Raw genomic sequence first — 21,567 nt, forward strand, 5'->3', positions numbered from 1 at the left:
TACATGGTACTTAAATTCATAATAATGAATTTTAAAACATAATTATTTAGACTTCCTTAGAAAAAAGGCAGATCCTATTTTCAGCATGTGCCAGTAATTCATTTTCAGTTAATCCACTTACTTTTACTTTCAACATGCAACACCTGGTTAACAAAGTTATAGTGACAGTTTCTAACAGTTCAATACAAACTTGTCCCAGAATACATGCTCCCTGTCTGACACCCATGTTCAAAGACCTATGTCGCAAAGTCCTACTAGTTTTACATTTCTAGCATCTCCAAACACATCTTAGAAAACAGACAGGCCTCCACTGTTAGCATCGTCTTTTCTTTACCACATCAGGAATAACAACAGCCATCTTTTCCTTTTAAAAAGATCTTTTGTATTACCACTGATTATCAAAGTACTATTACTCTATTCATTTTAATTTTTCCTTTTCACCTAAACTGGAAAAGCTACATTACTTCCAGATACAGGGGGAAAAAAAGTAAATCAATGACTTGGCTGAGAATTCACCAGAGAATTTTAAAGAGCTGGTAAACAGTGGTTTGCAGTTTGAATTTAACTTACTTGTGATTCTTTTTACATATGTGGAGGTTACAGAAGACTACATTTTAAGGAATCTCAAGGAAAAAACCAACAGATGACCATTAAAGGCCCTGTGGTTAACATATAAACTCAATGAAGAAATTCCAAAACTTGGTTTTCTATCTTGCTTTAATGACTACATTTACTCCTTTTGTGAATAATGTGAACAGACTAGAAATAAGAGCCACTTATTTTAAGTATCAGTTTTTATTAAAAAGTGCATTTTGATTAATTTATGATCTAGGTAAGCTGTAATGTATCAGTATACTCTCTGGAATAATAACTTTACAAAGATGTAAAACAAACAAAATTTTAAAAGCCTTTTTATTTCCTTCACCATTATTGTTTTACAATACAAATATCACCTTGTGAATACGCATACACGCACACAAAAAAACCGTATGGAAGATAACTCTGCTGCACGTAAAATACAGAATGGATATATATACTTCTTCATTCTTAAAAAACTATTTTGTTCTCCACATTGGCAAGAATAGAATAGAATACTTCCCAAACATATGTATGGTAGGAGTAAAACTTAAAGAGTTACATGCAGTTTCTGCACAAATATATTTTAAAGAAATAGATCTCTTTTTTGTTGTTAATCAACAAAATTGTCATGAGAGCATGGAAAACTAATTCATAGCTTTCAAATTTTAGTTAAGTGATCATTTTTAAAACTCTCTTTTTTAAAAAAGGGGTATTCATGGCTATTTTCACTGTGTAGTTAAAATCGAACTACTAAATAGATGCTAAAATAATTTAAGTGGTATACGTCGCTGTCACCTGCTCACAATATGTGAACAGGCTCTTACTCGCAATTAGCTTCCCTATTCTTTAAATCATAGCAATTTAAAAACCATAAACAATCTTCTGATTTACTTTAGCTATAAATGCAAAATTTAGTAGTGTATACATACATTTGTATTTTCATGGAATATTTTAAATAAAAACATTTAAGATTGCCTACTGACCATACAATCAAGACAAGAAAGGCACTAGAAACATAGACAAATTTCTCTCCCAAGAAGCATTTTTAAATTTCAACTCTCTTCTCTCTGGCATGTAAAAATCTTTAAATTTGGTTTTCATAACGTCATTTTGAAAAATAAAGTTAGGAAATACTTAGAAAATCACTTTGTAACAGAATCTCTTTTTTTTTTTTTTTTGCACTTTTTGACACACTGTCTCTGCTGATTTTACAAAACCCAGTTATCAAACCATTCTGTATCTGTCATTTTTATTTGAGTATCGGTGCAACAGGTAGAAAGATTTCAGAATCGAACCCCATTCAGGTACTTAGAAACCTTCATAGAGACATTTGCTAGAAAATGGCTTACAGCCCAATCTTTGGGGCAAGATATATGAAAAGTATGTTTTCCCAAGAAAATAATACGCTTTATTTCCAGATGTTGACTGGAAAGACCAAAACTTATGATATAAAAGCTTACATTTATGCTGTTGCATCATATACAAAGGAACACGGTGGTTGCGGGTTATGTAAATCCCAAACCTATGAACAGGAAATGTGTACAGTGCATGATAGGTTAAATTTTCTTTATTGTTGTCCAACGCAGGTCCTTTGGAGAGAAAAAAAGATCACAGTGCTGAGCAGGTAACTCAATAGGTTAAGTCAAGGTAACTGTTGAAAGATAATAGGATTAGGGAGGTGGTTTCTTTTATGGCATCTTCTCTCATGGAGTTCTTAGCACTTTGGACAGTTCCTCTTCCCCCTAATTTGCACAGCTGTTATGTGTCGTTCACCAACCGGCTGTATTTAACTTGCCTACCGAGGGGGACTACTGGCCAGGGGAGGGGCCAATGGTAAGATCGAGGTACAATTCCTTGGACGTTCTTTTCAAAGTACTGAAATGGCCTGTACCACCACACCCTGGCCAGAAGGTTCATCTGAGAAGCTTCTTTTAGCACCTAAGATAACAGAGAAAGGAAAAGCAAGTCAGGAAATATAATTAATTGTTCTAGCTACAAAAGGAACACATACACTTTTCTCATCATCTTTCACTTTACGTTCAAATACTTTCTATATTAAAGTTCACCAAGGACTCCAGACCCCCATTTCCACCCACATAGTCCAGTTTCACTCTCACACCATTATTCCCCGCTCTCTGCACTCATGTGCACACTGAGCCATACCCTAATAGAAAACCAAAACCCCCAGTTATGGGAGAGCAAGAAGACACTGTGGCTCCCTTATTTCTCAGCTATAAATAAAGACCTCAACTGGCTTTTTAGTTACTCATGCTTCTACACTGAAAATGTTAGGTACTAAGTGTTAAGTATTCAACTGGTGAGGTGCTGAGGGAAGGGAGAAGAGGGTTGGAATACAAATCAAGCAATGAGTGGACACTGGACAAAGAGAGTGATACTAGTTCTAGAAGGAAGCACTTTCCTGTGTCATTATACTAACACATTTTAAACAATCTTCATCCTGAAAGGGGATCAAAATCACACAAAATCAGTCTCAGATGACTACCCCTTAAGAAAGAGACACTAAGCCATTTGTGGATTCTCGGCAATTCCCTCCATCCTCAAGCAGGCAGCATCAAACCAGGAACAATAGAAGATGGAATTAAACGGGGGGGAAAACTCACTTGCTGATTGGCCATAGTGTGATACCACCAGAAGAGTCTTGTGGTGATGTAATACGCCACCACCACGTCCACAGTGTAGTGGTCGTGCGCCAAGAGAATACAGAAGATTCCAACTATGCTGAGAAGCCAGCAAATCCAGTGGTACCACCAGAGTCGCCGAGGGGAATCTGAAAAGAGAATAAATTTGCAATAGTCCCATCATTCAAGCACCACTAAGGGCACCCAGCAATGCCTCCACTACTAGTTCTCAACAGAATTACCTTAGGTCTTTCCTTCTGAAAACAGATCTTTTGGGATAGCAAATCTAAGGGCTAATGGGCCTTTAGCTTATCTGCAGCCAAGGTTAGAATGAAAACAGCTTATTTATAAAATGATTGTACTAGCAGTAGTAAGCCATATTTGGTTATTTATATAATCATCAACACAGTTTTAACGATAATGAGTTTAATCAAATAGGGATAGGCTGATGCATCATCCTCCATTTAAAAAAAAAAAAACTGCCCACTGACATTTAATTAAAGTTGTATCTGTTAGGCAGCTGGGTGATGCATATGGTTAAATGCTCCAATCTTGTTTCACCAGACTTTCCCAAAAATGTGATTTACCATCAGGACTGGAGACCACGAGAAACGGCGGGTGAGGAAAGCATAATGAAAGGCTGCTTTAGACTTACACTCTTTGATAAATAAGTAAGTGAGTGTTAACATGACTGTGTGGCCGCTGTACAGATAGTCTCCACACATGTTGTGAGAGCCCGTAATGGACAGGCCACCTCCAGCAATGAGCTTCATTATTCTCCGCACTTGGGCTTCCCAGTCTCCGAAAAGCTAATGGGAAGAGGAAAAATAAGATTCATTATCAGCCCACATGAATGTGTGCTATGATTACTACCTATGTCCAGGAATTAAGCTTGTATTAAGACACCTAGAATCCCCAGCATGAAGTCTGCCCACTCAACGTTTCCCCTTCTATGGGCAGTCCCTGGGAAGAGTATGGTCCTGTAGATGAAGCCTGTAGCTTTAGAAAGTTCTAAAGATAATAAAGATATTAGCACTTTAATTGCATATTTCTGCAGATGTTTATTCAACGTTTTTATCTAGAGAAGGACTAACTTATTCTAACTGCCATTGCGGGGAAAAGAAAATTTAAATCTCTAATTTAGGAAAAATTTAGAGAGGTATTTTCACCATGTTTGGTCTAGACGACAATTATTCTAAAGCAGCTGGAGGTTGGGCCAGTCAAATATACAAAATATTTTTGGGATATTTTCTTTGAGACCAAACTGAAACAAGGGACTGAACAGGATGTGCCTTAAATCTTCTGAAATTATTTGGGTAGAAATGGATGTTTTTCCTTTTAATATAAGAATGAAAATAAAGACTATAAATAAATTTACATGTCTCTGATGCAATCTGGGCTGGATATTAGACTAATAATGGCTTCAACAGCTCACTCATTGTAACTTCTATTTGCTTGGTCAACTAAAACGTGTGAACTGCCTATCTTTTACGCACATCAGCATTTTTTAAAATTCTGGTTGGCCAATTTAATCACCATGATCCCTTGCAACGTTTAACTGATATTTTTCAACTCTGGGAAACATCTATTTCATCATAATTTCCCTTTTAAAAATTTATTAAGACTTCCAGTTAAATAAAGATGACAGGTTGAGCACATCACACAGAAGATGAGTCTCTAAAGTCAAAAGGATCACTGAATGTCCAGCACAAGAGAAGAAAACAGACCTATAAAGCAAGACAGCTTCATGGCATTTCAAAAATGGGATTAACAGACTCTATAAAGCTTCCAGAGATTAAAAACAAGCTTCATATGAAGGATCAAAAATCAGATTTTTCCCCAAAGTAACACTGGAGGCTAGAAGGCTTTGGAACAATGCCTTCAAAATTCTAAGGAAAAATGATTTTCAACTTAGAAATCTATACCCAGCCATATTTATTAACTAAGCATAAGGACAAACTAAGGCTGCTTTCACAATGTTGTTGCGGATGGCTGCTATCAAATAGGCCCCAGACTCACGGGGAGCCCATGCACCACAGAAAAAAATGCTTCCTGGTCCTGAGCCTTCCCCATGATCGGTTTCGGATTGGACCATTGTGATCCACAGGGTTTTCATTGGCTGGCTTCCGGAAGTAGATCAAAAGCCTTTCTTCCTAGTCTGTCTTACTCTGGAAACTTCTGCTGAAACCTGTTCAGCACCACAGCAACACCCAGACTCCACTGACAGGTGGTGGCTGCACATGAGGTGCATTGGCTGGGAATTGAACCCAGGTCTCCTGCATGGAAGGCAAGAATTCTACCACTGAACTACTAATACCCCCAGTATTTTTATAACACAAGTTCCAAAATATTTACCAACTATGTACTCTTTCTCAGAAAATTACAGAGGATATGTTCTACAAAGCAAGGGAGTAAACGCAGAGAGAAGAAGGAATGGGACTTGCTAGAGTGACAATGAAGAGAGAGCCACAAAGCTGTGCAGAGGCCTAGAAAGTGGCCTGCCCCACATGGGAGGCTTCAGAGAGACATCTCAAGAGGATGAGATAACAAAATATCCAATACCTCTGACCATATTGAGAGTTGCAACTTGGGGGTGAATAAGTACACAGAAAACTAATAAAGCAAAAAGCAAAGTAATTACTAACTCTACAGGAAACAAAATATTGTGCAGAAAAGTAATGATCGGAAATACGTGGCTTAGCTGTGAAGAGCATTTATAGAATTGTTATAATGTAAAGCACTGAACAGTGAGCTGAACAAAGGACAGGGAACTGCACTGGGAAGATGGGGGCAAGAAGCATGAACGAGTATAGTGGGAATAGTGTGGCTGGGGGAGGCAAACGGGGAGAAGGAAAAGGCACAGGAGCAGCCAGGCTGGCAGGAGTGGAGGTGGGGTGTGGCATGGGAACACCAAATCCTCACCTGCCACAGCAGGAAATCAGTAAAAGAGAAAGTCTGTATTAAAAAACTATGAAGTAACAATATTTGTCATGTCATTTAGAGACATGAAGGTAAACACACACAAAGAAATCTGTTAAAGATAAGTTAAAGATATGGAGAATAAATACCTCAAGCTTCAGTTGAAAGCATGGAAAGGGAACCAGAAAGAGGGCTGGAGTGGAGTTAGGGTCAAGGAACTATGGTTTCTCGTAAGTTCTGTAGAAGCATTCTATTTTTAAAATGGCATGCATGTATAAACATGATCAAATTTTTTGAAAAGTTTTAAATCAAAAAGTTCGTCTAGTTGTGTCATAACAATGGATAATATGTAGAAGAAAATTATAGCAAAAAAGCTTTAGGTATCTTTTCATTTTATATCATTTTACATTGTCCTTCCCAAACTCCCTCTGTGTTTTGAAAAGTATAAATCACATCCTCAAGCCAGCATCACTCCATAATTTGCCCTCCCATTTTCACAGGAAAGTACTTGTGGGGACACTGTATATGTGTGTGCATATGTGACGGGGGAGGGGGGTTATGAAGTAAACATGGCACTGAGCCACATTTAGTGAGGAAAAAAGGCAAAAACCGAATGCATTTCTTTCAAGTGTCCTTAAAACCCCTTAAGCTTTCTTTTTAAAATCTCATTCCATGTTTGTCAAATTCTGCAAAGCAAGGCCTCTTCAAGCTTAGCGGGAAACTGTAAAAAAGGATGGATGCCTAAAGATATAAAAAGTTTAAATTATGTTTTTAAAAAAAGACGACAAATCACAAACTGGCAAAACCGACTGCAGCAGAAACAAGCTAATGTCTTCATTGTGTACATAACCAATTTAAAAAAACACAATCTGTGAAAGGTTCAAGGATGTGACCAGATGCAGAAACTGTCAGAGAGAAAGAAAGGCAGACAGCCAATGGTGGGGCAGATTCACAATGACACTGATCTCAAGCAGGTCTGATTATAAGGAGGGGACGGCGTGAAGACAGAGGCTTCTACATGCAGGGAGAGGCGTCCCCAGCTAGAACGCCGATAAAGGAACCTGGCTCTTCTACGGATTAGCTGTGACCGTAGGCAGTCAAACCATTCTAAGCCTCAATCTCCTCATCTACAATTTGGGGAGGATATATTTATTACAGGAGCCCTGGTGGCACAGTGGTTAAGAGCTATGGCTACTTACTAAGAGGTCAGCAGTTCAAATCCACCAGCCGCTCCCTGGAACCCTATGAGGCAGTTCTACTCTAGAGCTCTGATGGTGCAATGGTTAAGCATCCAGCTGCTAACTGAAAGGTTGGTGGTCTGAACCTACCAGTGGCTCCCTGGGAGAAAAGACCTGGCAATCTGCTTCCATAAAGATTACAGCCTAGGAAACTCTACAGGGTAGTTCTACTCTGTCACATAGAGCCGCTATGAGTCTGAACTGACTTGACGGCAATGGGTATGAGCTGGAATCGACTTGATGGCAAACAACAACATATTTATTACTATTAGCAAAATCCTCTGGGAAAATAATCGTCAACATTTATTAGCCATCTAAATAGTCATAACCTTTGATCCAGTTACATTGGTTCTAGAAGGCTACCTCAAAAAAAGGATCTCGAATATGAAGAAAAGCTTCATGTACAGCATATACATATGGATAAAAATAAAACATTATTTATAAAAGCCACAAACTAGAAACAACCTAAATGGAAATTGTTAAATAACTATTCCCTGGTTATTTAAAGCCTGGTCCACAGACAATATGGGCCACCCCGGGAGCCTGCTGTAGATAGACTCTCAGGTCCCACGCTAGACCTACTACTGAACTAGAATCTGAGGGGACTCAAATACACATTAAAGTTTGAGAATCACTGAACTAGGCTATAGCTGCTCAATATATCATTAAAATAAGTTAAAAGTGATTGTGTAGTAAGTGTATAGCATAAACATTTTTGTCTACTAAGAAAACAAAAAAAATGTTTGGTATAACTGTTTTAAAAAACTATGCACAGTGAAAGCCTAGTGTGTAACACACTAAATGCGGTTAACAGGGCTTGCATGAACATTGATGGGATTCCTGCCAGTTTCTGTCCTGCCTTGGACCAGAAAGAGAGGGATTCTCTTGAAGCTCTTTGTGTCTGTACCCAGAGTGCAGTTCTGCGATTTGACATGCCTTTGAATCCAGGCCAGGAGTCATGGGAGAAAAACAAAACACAACACAACAAAAACCAAAGGAACAAAACAAAACAGGGACCTTGCCACTGGTTCGATCATAGTCTGTGTTTTGCTTTCCTTCCCCAATCCACCTGCTACCATTTCCTCTTCAGAGTCCTCAGAGAGTTGCTCCATGCATTCTGTCCAGTGTTTTTTGGGTGCATTCAGTGGGAAAGAAGTATGGAGTGTGCTTACTTCAGTGTAACTGGAACCTCCCCTACCAGTAGGCTTCTGAGAGACCATTTTTGAAAGCAGAGATATTTCGGGGATACACACATAAAAAATTTCTTAGTGGATACTACAAAGCTGTTATAAGAAAGTCTCATATCTACACTATTAAGTGAATTATGGTCTCTCAGGGTCACAGGAAATTGGTTTTGAGTAAAAATAAAGCAATTTCTTTCAACTTCTAATGAATGGACAAGAAATTTGGCATAATAGCCAAATCACTTAAGCAAGAACAGTGCATAGAAAGAAACAAGGCAGGAAAGCAAAACAAGGCAGGAAAGCTTATGAGTGAGAATGACTGCTCAAGTACACTCAGAACTAGTGAGCCTCTGCTTATCAAAAAACAGGATCCCCAAATATTTTTTCAATGCTAAATATAAAATACTCCAATTATCTTCTGTTCTCTATAACTCAGTTCACAGATGACCTGAAGCACTGGTGTTTGCTCTTAATTGCATTTTTGAAGGGCAGAGCCCTTCACTGCACTTCAGCCCCCTTACTGGCAGGAGGGGAAGAACGTGGAACTGTTATGGGCAGTCGTTGAGTCCGACTCATAGGAGCTCCTATGTGACAGAGTAGAACTGCCCGGTCGTGTTTCCTAGGCTGTACATTTTTATAGGAGCAGATCATCACGTCTTTTCTCCTGTGGAGCTGCTGATGGGTTTGAACCACAGATCTTTCGGTTAGCAGCCAAGAGCTTAACCATTGCACAACCAGGGCTCCTTTGTATGATACTATTTCCAAAACTATCTGCTACCTTGTGCACTGCCAGTCCCTCACAAGCTTGGATAAACCAGGAACTAGATACATATAAAGCATTTTCTCTTGAGCAGCCAAGGTGCCTTACAGGGCTAGTATCATGCTATCACAACCTAGGGTCTCTAGAAATATTCAATCATTCATTCATTCATCTAATCTACCTACTACCACCAGAGCGAATAATTTTTGTTTTGTTCCTGAAGAACAACCTTCCTCTGAACAGACAGAAAATTCACTATCACCCATGAAATGTCATGAAAGTTGCTCATGAGCACCCTGTCCAAAGATCAGACCTGCTAACTGAATCAAGCAGCAGGGAGCAGATGGAGGATCAGTAAAATGCTCATCAATCCACATCCTGAGCAGCCTGCAACTGAGAAATGCACGCTAACACTGTGGTCTCCCCCTCAGCATCAACTCCCCAAATGACTATGGCTAGAAATAGCAAAACTATGCCTCTTCCCAAATTTCAACTGGCACTTAGCCCTCCTAACCAATGATGGATACTTAAGAATTAATGTGAGTTATGAAAATGGCTTTAACGTGACATTGCGAGCCCTCGCAGGGAAGGTAACGTGTTTGTAAGTGTGATGAATGCTTTAGATTTCACAGCAGTAGGGAGATGCTCAAAGCTGCTCCTTGGAATTTCTCCTATCTTTTTACTGTTACCTGGTTGGGCAGTAAAAAGAGGAGTGGCAGGGTGGTTTTGCATATAAAATACCTATTGTTTTATACAGATCCCAGCCTTTTAACAGAGTTTTCCCACCAATTATCTCATTGCATCCTCACAATAATCCTGTTAGATGGTTAGTGCAGATGTTATTATGCCCCCCTTACAGACGAGGAAGTAAACAGAGAGGCTATTAACTCAGCTGGGATCAGAACAACAGTCTTACCTGCTAGTCAAACAATCTCGCCCTTAAGTCCCTCAAAAGAGCCTACTATTGTAAACACCACCCCACGTGCCAAAGGCTGGACAAAGTCTCCAAATTTACTTTTGTTGTTGTTCTAATGAAATTTAATCAATTTTATAAATGTCACTTAAATACACAGATTGATGGCTAAAACAATATTTATTCATTATTTACTGTTGTTGGTGGGTGCTGTTGAGTCATGACACTGACTAACAGAACTGCCCCAGAGGGTTTTCTAGGCTGTAGTCTTTACAGGAGCAGACTGCCACGTTAGCAGTCCAGCACTTAACTAAAGATCTACTTTTCAACAGTTTATTTTCCACTTAAATCAAACCTCCCCATCTGTATGAGCTATTTTCACGTAAATCTTTCATAAACAAATTGTACATTTTCTGCCTTCTTGAAAAAGGTGTTCTGAACTTAATTCTACTTTACTTGCTTTGTATTGGGCTGTTGGAGTGACGCAACAAAGTCTCCAAATTCACACAGTTAGGAGCGACAATGAACATAAACCCAATCCCAAGTCCCAGTGGTGTTACTTAACCCTCTAGGTAGCACTGAACAAGCCATTTCACCCATTTTAGCCTCCATTCTCTCATCTGTAAAATGCAAGAAGGATACTTCTTCAACCTCAATCCCTATCCACCAAAGTGTTTGTAAGGGTGATTCCTAAAATAAAAAGTGCTATACAAATTTAAGCGGCAATACTATTGCTGAGTTAGGTCACTCTTTTGTGGCATTCTTACATGGAAACTGAATGCCTGGCAGTCAACAAGTGAAATGTGGATGAGTCTCTTTAAATGCACAGCTCTCACTGATGCTCATCTGTGATCGCTTATAACTTACTCAAGAGACTTTGCTGAAAGTAACTGCTTCCTTCCTGGAAAGATGTGGTTTCATCCACAAATCTTACACGCACCTCAAATGATCTGAAGCGGAGAGATTTCACTATGCACCTCCTCTTAGAACACATATATGGTTTCTTTTTAAAAGTTTTCCCTTCACTGAGCTCTGAAGGATTCTGTTCTCTGCGTTTTTCCATTCTCAAATGTACTCATCAGTTCCTATACTACATGCACTGCCGTTGACTCGATTTTGACTCATAGCGACCCTACAGGGCAGAAGCGAACTGCCTCACAGAGTTTCCAAGGCTGCAATCTTTAGGGAAGCAAACAGCCACATCTTTCTCCCATGGAGTGGCTGTTGGGTTAGAAATGCCAACCTTCTGGTTAGCAGCTGAGTGTTTAACCACTGCGCCATCAGGGCTCCTGATTCCTATACTCCAGATAAAAAACCCATTGCCTTCAAGTCAATTCTGACTCATAGTGACCCTATAGGACAGAGGAGAACTGCCCCACAGGGTTGCCAAGAAGCGGCTGGTGGATTTGAACTGCTGACCTTTTGGTAAGCAGTCGAACCCTTGATCACTGTGCCAGCAGGGCTCCAATTCCTATACTAGGTGGGCTTTTTTTCTGGGGGGGGTGGGGGGGCTGGGTATTTCTAAGTAATTATCAACAATAAAACACTAAACCCCAACACCTCCCTATTTCCCAGCCAAAACTTTTGATTTTTTTTCACAGCCTCTGGTATGGAGACTTATCAAAGGCTTCATTAAATCTTAAATAAAAGTCAGCTATGGATTTCCATTTACCCATATCCGTATCTGTCACATTAAAGAAATCAAGTATTTTAGTCAGGCAAGATTTCTTTTTAACAAAATTACATTTAAGTGTTAGAGGATCCTCCAGTCTACTTGGTCATGAAGTGACACTTGAAAAATTATAAATCTAAAGAATAGTAATTTTTATTTTGACAAAATTCTAAATCTAAAGAGTAGTATAATGAACACTCAATACCCACAAACCTTTCACCCAAACTCATCAATTAACACCTAGTAACATTTGCTTCTTTCTCTCTCTCACTTTTATTCTGAATTATTTGAGTATTGAACAGATGATGACATTTCGTGCTTAAATACAAGAAAAAGGACATTTTCCTCTATAGTCCACCATACCATTTTCATACTCATGAAATTTAACATTAATACTATCATTTAATAGGAAGCCCTGGTGACTCAGTGGTTAAGAGATACAGCTGCTAACCAATAGGTTGGCAGCAGTACGAATCCACCAGCTACTCCTTGGAAACCCTATATGGCAGTTCTATTCTGTCCTATAAGGTCGCGATGAGGAGGAATCGACTTGATAGCAATGGTTTTTTTTTTTTTTTTTTTTCCTTTTTTGGGTATCATTTAGTCTACAGTTTATATTTCAAATTGCCTAATAGTTCTAACAATGTCCCTTATAGCTATATTCCCCCAGTCTAGGATCAAATCAGAGAATATGCGTTGTGTTTAGTTATCTTTAATTTTCTTGAGTCTACCATAGTGCCTCAGTCTTTTCTTTCATGACACTAATAAGTGTAAAAGAAATATTACACTGATATTTTTAAAGAGTCCAGTCTAGTTTCTTTTTGGAAGGTCCCTCAATTTTGTTTTATCTGATTGTTTCCCTAAATATTTTTGGCAGGAATACGACAGAGGTGGCATGGGGCTCTTCTCAGTGCTAGCTCAGGGTTAGCCCCATTACTGGTTTGATCACTTGGCTATAAGGGCATCTGCCAGATTTCTCCACTGAATAGTTACATTTTCCTCTTTGTGATTAATAAGCAATCTGTGGCCTGATACTCTGAAATTATGTAAAGATTCTGATCCCCAACAAACTTTCATCAAATGGCTTTACCATTCACTGATGATTCTTGCTTGAATTATTACTACGATCATTACAAATGATAATTTTCTAGTTCTAATATTTCTTTTATAATGACATGTGCAAAGACCTGGAGTTAGAAAACCAAAAAGAAAGAACATGTTTAGCATTTTTCAAGCTGAAAGAACTGAAGAAAAAATTCAAGCCTCGAGTTGCATCAGTGAAGGATTCTATGGGCAAAATACTGAACAATGCAGGAAGCATCAAAAGAAGATGGAAGGAATACAAAGAGACACTGTACCAAAAAGAATGGGTCGACACTCAATCATTTCAGGAGGCAGCATATGATCAAGAATTGATGGTACTGAAGGAAGAAGTCCAAGCTGCACTGAAGACTGTACTTGACAACAAGGCTCCAAGAAATGATGGAGTACCAACTGAGATGTTTCAACAAAGGGATGCAGTGCTGGAAGTGCTCACTCGTCTATGCCAAGAAATTTGAAAGACAGCTACCTGGCCAACTGACTGGAAAAGATCCATATTTGTGCCTATCCCAAAGAAAGGTGATCCAACTGAATGTGGAAATTATCGAAAAATATCATTAATCTCATATGCAAGTCAAATTTTGCTGAAGATCATTCAGAAGCAGTTGAAGCAGTACATCGACAGGGAACTGTCAGAAATCCAAGCCGGATTCAGGAGAGGGCGTGGAATGAGAGACATCATTGCTGATGTCAGATGGATCCTGGCTGAAGGCAGAGAACACCTGAAAGATGTTTACTTGCGTTTTATTGACTATGAAAAGGCATTCGACTGTGTGGATGATAACAAATTATGGATAACACTGTGAAGAATGGGAATTCCAGAACACTTAATTGTGCTCATGAAGAACCTGTACATAGGTCAAGAGGCAGTCATTCAAACAGAACAGGGGATACTGCGTGGTTTAAAGTCAAGAAACGTGTGTCAGGGTTGTATCCTTTCACCATACTTATTCAATCTGTATGCTGAGCAAATAATCTGAGAAGCTGGACTATATGAAGAAGAAGAATGGGGCATCAGGATCAGAGAAAGACTCATCAACAACCTGCGTTATGCGGATGACACAACCCTGCTTACTGAAGTGAAGAGGACTTGAAACACAGATGAGATCAAAGACTACAGCCTTCAGTATGGATTACACTTCAACATAAAAGAAAACAAAAATCCTCACAACTGGACCAATAAGCAACATCATGATAAACAGAAAAGTTTCAAGTTGTCAAGGATTTCATTTCACTTGGATCCACAATCAACATCCATGGAAGCACCAGTCAGGAAATCAAATGACACACTGCACTGGGCAAATTGGGCAGATTTGCTGAAAAAGACCTCTCTGGAGTGTTAAAAAGCAACGATACCACTTTATTTTTTTTCTGACGCTTTTAAAATTGTGCTTTAGGTGAAATTTTACATCTCAAGTTAATTTCTCATAAAAAAACTTATACACACATTGTTATGTGACACTAGCTGCAATTCCTATAATGTGACAACACATTCCCCTATTTTCCACCCTGGGTTTCCTGTGTCCCTCCAACCAGCTCCTGTCCCTTCCTGCCTTCTCATCCTGCCTCCAGAGAGGAGCTGCCCATTTGGTCTTGTGTATCTGCTTGAACTAAGAACTACTCTTCATGAGTATTTTATGTTTTATAGTCCAGTCTAATCTTTGTCTAAAGAGTGGGCTTCCAGAATGGTTTTAGTTCTGGGTTAACAGAGCGTCCGGGGGCCACAGCTTCGGGGGCTCCTCCAGTCTCATTTAGACCATTAAGTCTGGTCTTTTTACATGAATTTGAGTTCTGCTCCACATTCTTCTCCTGCTCCGTCAGAGACTCTCTGTTGTGTTCCCTGTCAGAGCGGTCACTGGTGGTAGTCTGGTACCATCTAGTTCTTCTGGTCTCATGCTTATGGAGTCTCTGGTTTATATGGCCCTTTTGTCTCTCAGCTGCTAACCAAAAGGCTGGCAGTTCAAATCTACCAGGCGCTCCTTGGAAACTATGGGGAAGTTCTACTCTGTCCTATACGGTCACTATGAGTCGGAATCGACTTGACCGCAACGGGTTTGTTTGTTCGTTTTTGGTTTTTTGTCTCTTAGGGTAATATTTCTTGTGTCTTTGGTGTTCCTCATTCTCCTTTGCTCCAAGTTGGTTGGGACCAACTGATGCATCTTAGATGACAGCTCGCAAGCTTTTAAGACTCAGATGCCACTCACCAAAGTGGGACATGGAACATTTTCTTAATAAACTTTGTTATGCCAATTGACCTAGATGTTCCCCTTGAAACCATGGTCCCCAGACCCCACTCTCAGCTACTCTGTCCCTCAGAGTGTTTGCAGAACCCATATTCTTAACCACAATTCTTTACTGTCTCCTTGAAAGGGGAATAACTAAAAATTCAGGGGCTAGGGTCTAGGGACCAAAGATGTCACTTTAAAGACTCAGGTGTGCCTGACCCAAGCCATGGTGTTTTCCCAATCGCCTCATATGCATAAAGTTAGGCAATGAGTAAGGAAGACTGAAGAAGAACTGACGCCTTCGAATCATGGTGTTGCAAAGAATGCTGAATATTCCATGGACTGCCAAAAGAACCAACAAATCTGTCTTGGAAGAAGTACAACCAGAATGTTCCTTAGAAGCGAGGACAGTGAGACTTCATCTCACATAGTTTGGACATGGGATCAGTCCCTGGAGAAGGACATCATGCTTGGTAAAGCAGAGGGTCAGTGAAAAAGAGGAAAACCCGCCATGAGATGGACTGACACAGTGGCTGCAACAATGGGCTCAAGCATAACAACGCGTCACAAGGATGGCACAGGACAAGGCAGGGTTTCATTCTGTTGTACATAGTGTCGCTATGAGTCGGAGCCAACTCAATGGCACCTAACAACATTCCTTTTACGCTTACAAGTTGACATTCGTTTCTAAAGATCTCACTATTTTTTATTGCTTTTTATTTATGTACTGTAATCTATTACTGTCATTATTCACTATAATGCTCAAATTGTGGTCAGTGGAAGTCCCTCAGGCAGGAAAGTATGGCTTTTGGATGAAATTCCCAGGCCTGTGGTATCTGGACAGCTCTGGAACCCTTCCTTGGGATGAAAGTCCCATTGTCCATCTGCCTTTACTCTGGCACAAGAGAGATGTCTGATGGCAAGTTATATGTGTCATGTAAAGTTATATACTGTCACCGCTATGGCTCTCTGGGAATGTCTCAGTGAATGTTTTCTGACCCTGGTGACCTCTTCACTGTAGATAGCTGGTGATATTCAGAACATCTTTGACACCTCCCCCCACCCAGGGTCCCTCAAACAAGGCCCTCTCTTCTCCGAGAAGGCCTTCCTCATCTCTAACTCAGACGACCATACAAAGGCATCCTGGGAGAAAAGGGACTTGGCCAACTTCTTGCCTCTGCCATTTACTACCTGTGAGAAATTGGGCAGGTCACTAATCTCTGAAGCAACCACAATTTCCACCCACTCACTGATGTGAGGATTAAACGAAAACAACATATCTAGCATAGAATCTGGCACAAAACAAGTGCACGTCTATCTCACTGGAGAGAGATCTAAAAGAGAGATGTGATCACATTATGCCCCTGTCAAAGTCTCTCCTGCCTTCCTATGGCCTATAGACAAAGTCAAAACTCCTTAGAGGGTTTAAAATCTGGCCATGACCTGTCCCCCTGGCTTTATCTCTAACATGTGGCCCCTGGGCACATCCAATTTTACCTTATTCCTCCCAGACTCCCTTTCACACCTTTTCTGTTTTCTCTACCTGGCACATTCTTCCTCTCTCCATTTCTACTTGGCAAACTCCTACTCATCCTTTTGAGACTTGGCTCAGATGACACCTCCTCGGTGCAGCCAACACCCCCAGCAGCATTTGCCACTGTTTTCTGGGCTTCCATGGCAATTGCACTGCGCGTCTATCACAAGGAAGACTGAACACAATGGAAAATAATCCATTGGGTTACATGTCTGTTGTGGCTTCTGGTTGACCACTTGTAAGAGGATGGGGACTTGTCTTATACATTCTGCATCCTCAAAATTTACCATGACGCAGGAGGGTAGGTTCCCTAGAAATGCTTGTTCAGAAAATAAACAGCTTGCTTGCTTATCAACAGAAATCCCATCACAACCTGGGAGTGTGAGTCTGTCTGTTGTCTTTCCTTCATTAAGAAAACTATCTCAAAAGTTTAGAGTTTACAAAACCATGTAAAAATGTGTATAAACGCATTGCCGCTGAGTCGATTCCGACTCATAGCGACCCCACAGGGTTTCCAAGGCTGTAATCTTTACGGAAGCAGACTGCCACAACTCTCTCCCGTGCAGTTGCTGGTGGTTTCGAACCGCCAACCTTTGGGTTAGCAGTTGACTGCTTTAACCACTATGCTACTGAGGAGGAGACAGGAATAATAACTGTACAGACAGCATAACTAAAATTATGTGACAAAAATTTACAGAAACAATGGACTAATAAATATACTGAAACATTAGCAGTAGATAAGGCCAAGAGTGATTTTTAAAAATCTTTTCTTTTTGTATTTTTTCAATGTATCTATACAAGAAATTGGAAAAAAATGAGAATGATCAAAAAGGAAAATTAGACTGATAACAAGGAACTGGGAGACAAGCACTGACAATTTAAGTTCCACACCATTCAAGAGGATGATGGGAAGTTATTTTGGTAATGAATACAATCTCTATTCTGAAATACTGATAAGATTAGCAAAACCTAATCAGAATATCAAAATTTATCAGCATGGAGGGCAGCTTGGAATACTGTAGCTGCTGCCTGAGAACATAAAGAGGAACTAAAGAAGGTTATGAGGAGCCTGGTGGCACACTGGTTAAGCATTCGGCTGCTAACCAAAAGGTCAGCAGTTCAAATCCACCAGCCGCTCCTTAGAAACCCTGTGGGGCAGCTCTACTCTGTCCTATAGGGTCGCTATGAGTCGGAATCAACTCGACGGCAACGGGTTAAAGAAGGTTATAAAATTCTAAAGAGCAGTGAGTCTTTTGCTTTGTTGGACTGAACTTGTGCCAGAAAAGGAACTCTTTAGGCTGATTATGACTACATCAGGACTCAACAGTGAGTTAAAGGAGACGCCTTGATCTTTCTAATCCATGTACTGCAGAAAAGCTGACAATGGCAGAGGAGCCTACGAAGGTCTTTCTGCTGTGACATTTGTATTTTAATGTTCCACTGAGCAATCAGCCTCAAATACCACCAACCTCAAATACCACTCAACTGAAACTCTTGTCCAACAGCGGGCTGTGCTCACACGTGTTGAGGGGAAGAGCAAAAAATACATCTTTCAAATTCAAGAGAATCATTTCACCGAAAACACCACATCAGGTTAATGCATTAGCCAAATCTAAGGTAACCATGGGGACAGTCAAACAGAACCAAACATGCATCTCACTTTAATGCTTAGCTCATCCGATTATTAAAATAAGAGCTAATCTGAGCAAGTAGAAGAGTACCCACCAACTTATAGGCAACAGCCTTAAAATGGTGTTTGAAACAAGGGAATGTCACTTCTAGAAACACTGTACTTTATATGTACTGTCTCTGGGTCTTCTCATCCATACCCAAGGCTTTAACCACCACCCAGAACATGATCAATCACAAATATTTATTTCCTAGCCCTGTTTTCCTATATTTATAACTACCCTGGATACCTCCACTTAGGTATCTCACAAGTACCTCAAACTCTGTTTTTAATCCAAAGTCATTAATACCCTTTTCCTCCCTACCTTGTAATTATCTCAGTGGTAAAACCTAGTTGTCTTTGAAATTATTCCCTTCTACCCTCATTCCCTACATTAAATGTATGACTAAGTTGTACTCATTGGGCCTCTTACATATTGTTCAAATCTGTCTCCCTTCCATTCCATTTTACACATTTATTACACTGGACAGAAGTTTGGACTAGGTGATTTTAAGGTGCTTTCCACAAAGGCAGGGATTATATCTACCTTGTTCACCTGTCGTACTCTTAACACCGAATACACAGTGGGTGCTTAATGCATGTTTGTTGAATTAATGGACAAATAAAGACTCACTGGATGAATAAGAGTCTAAGGGTTGAAGCATGATGCTGACACCAAGTCCTCTTCTTATTTCTGTACAGCACTTTACATTGACAGACTCCCCATATACTGTCTCCTTTCACTGCCACCACTCCTTAAGATAGGTACAAAAAGCATCATTAGCCCTGTTTTGCCAGTAAAGAAACTCAGGCTTTGAGGAGTTAAATGACCTGTTCTATGCAACTGCCACACAGCTAGCAAGTGGTTGTGCAAGAAACTCAAACCTCAGTATACTTTCTACTACTAACTACGTTTGTTTTTCACAGGGGTAATACGTTCCTTCCCTGTGCAATGTTTAGAGAGAGGTTGATGAAAAGTCAATGGTGATGATGTTCAGATATCAAATAGAATATTGGACTAAGTAACTTCTAATAAGGTTCCTTTCAATTCTAAGCTGAGACTTGTGATTGTCTCAGCCCTGGATATGACTCTCAAGTAGGCAAAGCTGGTCTCCAAGGCCCCTCTTTAGTGTCACTCTTCTCTCCCTTCTGACTTTGCTCCCCATCGCTGACCAGTGAATTCTTAAGCCTGATGTGCCACCTAAGGGTAGCACCAAGCCTTCAAAGCCTTTTATGACTCCTCTTTCTAGCATTGATTTTTTTTCTGTTCTATCTGTGAAGTATTCTCAACAAAAAGTTACAACTGAATCTAATCAAGTCTTGAGCCAACTTCTCATTTAGAGGAAATATGGGGGAGAGAGAAAAAAGTTAATTGATACCACAAAGAGGCAAACAGACAAATCCAGAATGTGGAATATTCTACAGGACAAGTGATCTGGTCACTATAATAAGTGATTGGCAGAGGGAGAGAAAAAGAGAAAGCACTGCTCTAGATTTGGAGACTTAAGAGACAGAACAACCAAATGTAATGTAAAGACCTGGTATGGATCCTAATTTAAACAAACCCAATTGGAAAAATACATTTTAAAGACAATCAGGAAATTCCACAGACTGGTAATTGCTGATACCATAGAATTACTGTTCATTGTGTTGGATGTGCTAATAGTATTATGGTTATATAACAAACTTTCCATAGCTCTTAGATACCTACTAAAGTATGTACCAGTGAAATGACAGTATCTGGAATTTGTTTTAAAATATTTCAAAACAAAAGGAAAAAAAAGGGATAGATGAAACAAATGTAGGCAATCTTGTAATTACTGAATCTGGGTGATGGGTATATGGGGGTTCTTTATATGTCAGTGTCTACCCTTTTGGATAAGTTTAAAATTTTCTAGAATCAAAAACTGTATTTTGAATCCTTCCCTCATAGAGTCCTTTTCAAAGAAAGAGGTAATTAGATTTAATGAGTTTTAACTAATAATTCTTGTTAAAATTGCTAATGTTTTCCCCCCTCCTGTATACTTTATTTTTAAAAGATACCAATTTCCAGAAGACCATCATAACTACCACCCACCCTAGTGGGGATTTCTGGCAAGACTGTAAATGAGTGACATATGTGAGTTTTGTTTTTATGCACAGTTCCTGCCGTTACCTCTGTCATCACTAAGAAAACACATAAGCTACTTTTAGCTGCAGTATCTCTGGTTAGGTATGCTGACGACTCAAGCTGACTTTGAAATACCCATGGCTCGACAAACTTGGGCTTGCCTGAACTGGGTGAAACTGCAGAGGTCCTCAAGAAGCAACAAGGCTAGAACTAGAGCAGGGAGAAAGGCTACACAGCACATCTACACAGCCAGGGTAGGGAGAGAGGCCATACAGATCCATCTTCAACTTGTGCCTGGCCAGAACCCACATCTATCTAAATTGGCATGACATTCTTATTGGTGGAGAAATTTCCCTAATTCATAGACTTTTTAAAGGAGCTAAACTAAGCTTGGTCAAATATTCTTAATCATCAGCCTACTACTTAAAGCGTGAGCAATAGTTCTTCCTTCCAGTTGACGGTGAATTACTATATAGTAGAGGCAGCTGCTTGTCAAACCAGTCTCCCAGTTTAAGAGAACCACATTATTGAACCATCAATGGTAACAAGATATTTCTCATAACCCAGGAGCTGGAGGCTCATACAATATTATGCTTGAAAGCTTTTTGTAAAGAATAAAGATGATGTGAGAGTGGCTTCTTTGCAAGGGCTGAAGAAAGAGCAAGACAGAGGGTACAGGGAGTAAGACTGCTGATAAGAGGAATGGAGTATTGGAAACATTTATTCCTCATGCCAGTGTTTCCAGAGTTAAGGAAATGGTTTGCAGCAAAAACGGAAAGTCACGTAAGAAACTACTACTACCTCTGTGAGAACCTACATACCAGTAAGTCTAGGAAAGAGGTGGGGCTACAGCAAGCAAACAATCTAAGGGGATCCAAAATTTCAATTACTGAAGACACCACTTTAAAATTCCAAAGTGAATTTTTGAGCCTCCTCTCAAGGTTCTATCAGAGAGAGTGTCTCTTCTGGAAGGAACAGAAGTACAAAGGCGTGAGGCTGAAAGCTTAGAGGGTGTGTTACCAGC

At 39.8% G+C, this 21,567-nt stretch overlaps 1 protein-coding gene and 1 non-coding gene across 20 annotated transcripts in view; both read right to left on the bottom strand.

Annotated features, from left to right (window-relative positions):
- Positions 1-1,739: 1,739 nt before the first annotated feature.
- The window catches only part of SGMS1 (sphingomyelin synthase 1), a 323,258-nt gene continuing 303,430 nt past the window's right edge, over positions 1,740-21,567 (bottom strand). For all 19 annotated transcript variants that reach the window (XM_023739618.1, XM_023739632.1, XM_023739610.1 and 16 more), the window contains 3 exons: positions 3,874-4,027; positions 3,201-3,367; positions 1,740-2,517 (listed from right to left, as the gene is read on the bottom strand). In XM_023739618.1, the coding sequence (XP_023595386.1) occupies positions 2,338-2,517; positions 3,201-3,367; positions 3,874-4,027 (501 nt within the window). In that variant the 3' untranslated portion in view covers positions 1,740-2,337. The remainder of the gene's footprint in view (positions 2,518-3,200; positions 3,368-3,873; positions 4,028-21,567) is intronic.
- Positions 5,465-5,535, bottom strand: TRNAG-UCC (transfer RNA glycine (anticodon UCC)). The gene has a single exon. It is a non-coding gene; the product is annotated as a tRNA-Gly (tRNA).

Source organism: Trichechus manatus, unplaced genomic scaffold, assembly GCF_000243295.1.
Source record: "Trichechus manatus latirostris isolate Lorelei unplaced genomic scaffold, TriManLat1.0 scaffold00007, whole genome shotgun sequence".
NCBI lineage: Eukaryota > Metazoa > Chordata > Mammalia > Sirenia > Trichechidae > Trichechus > Trichechus manatus.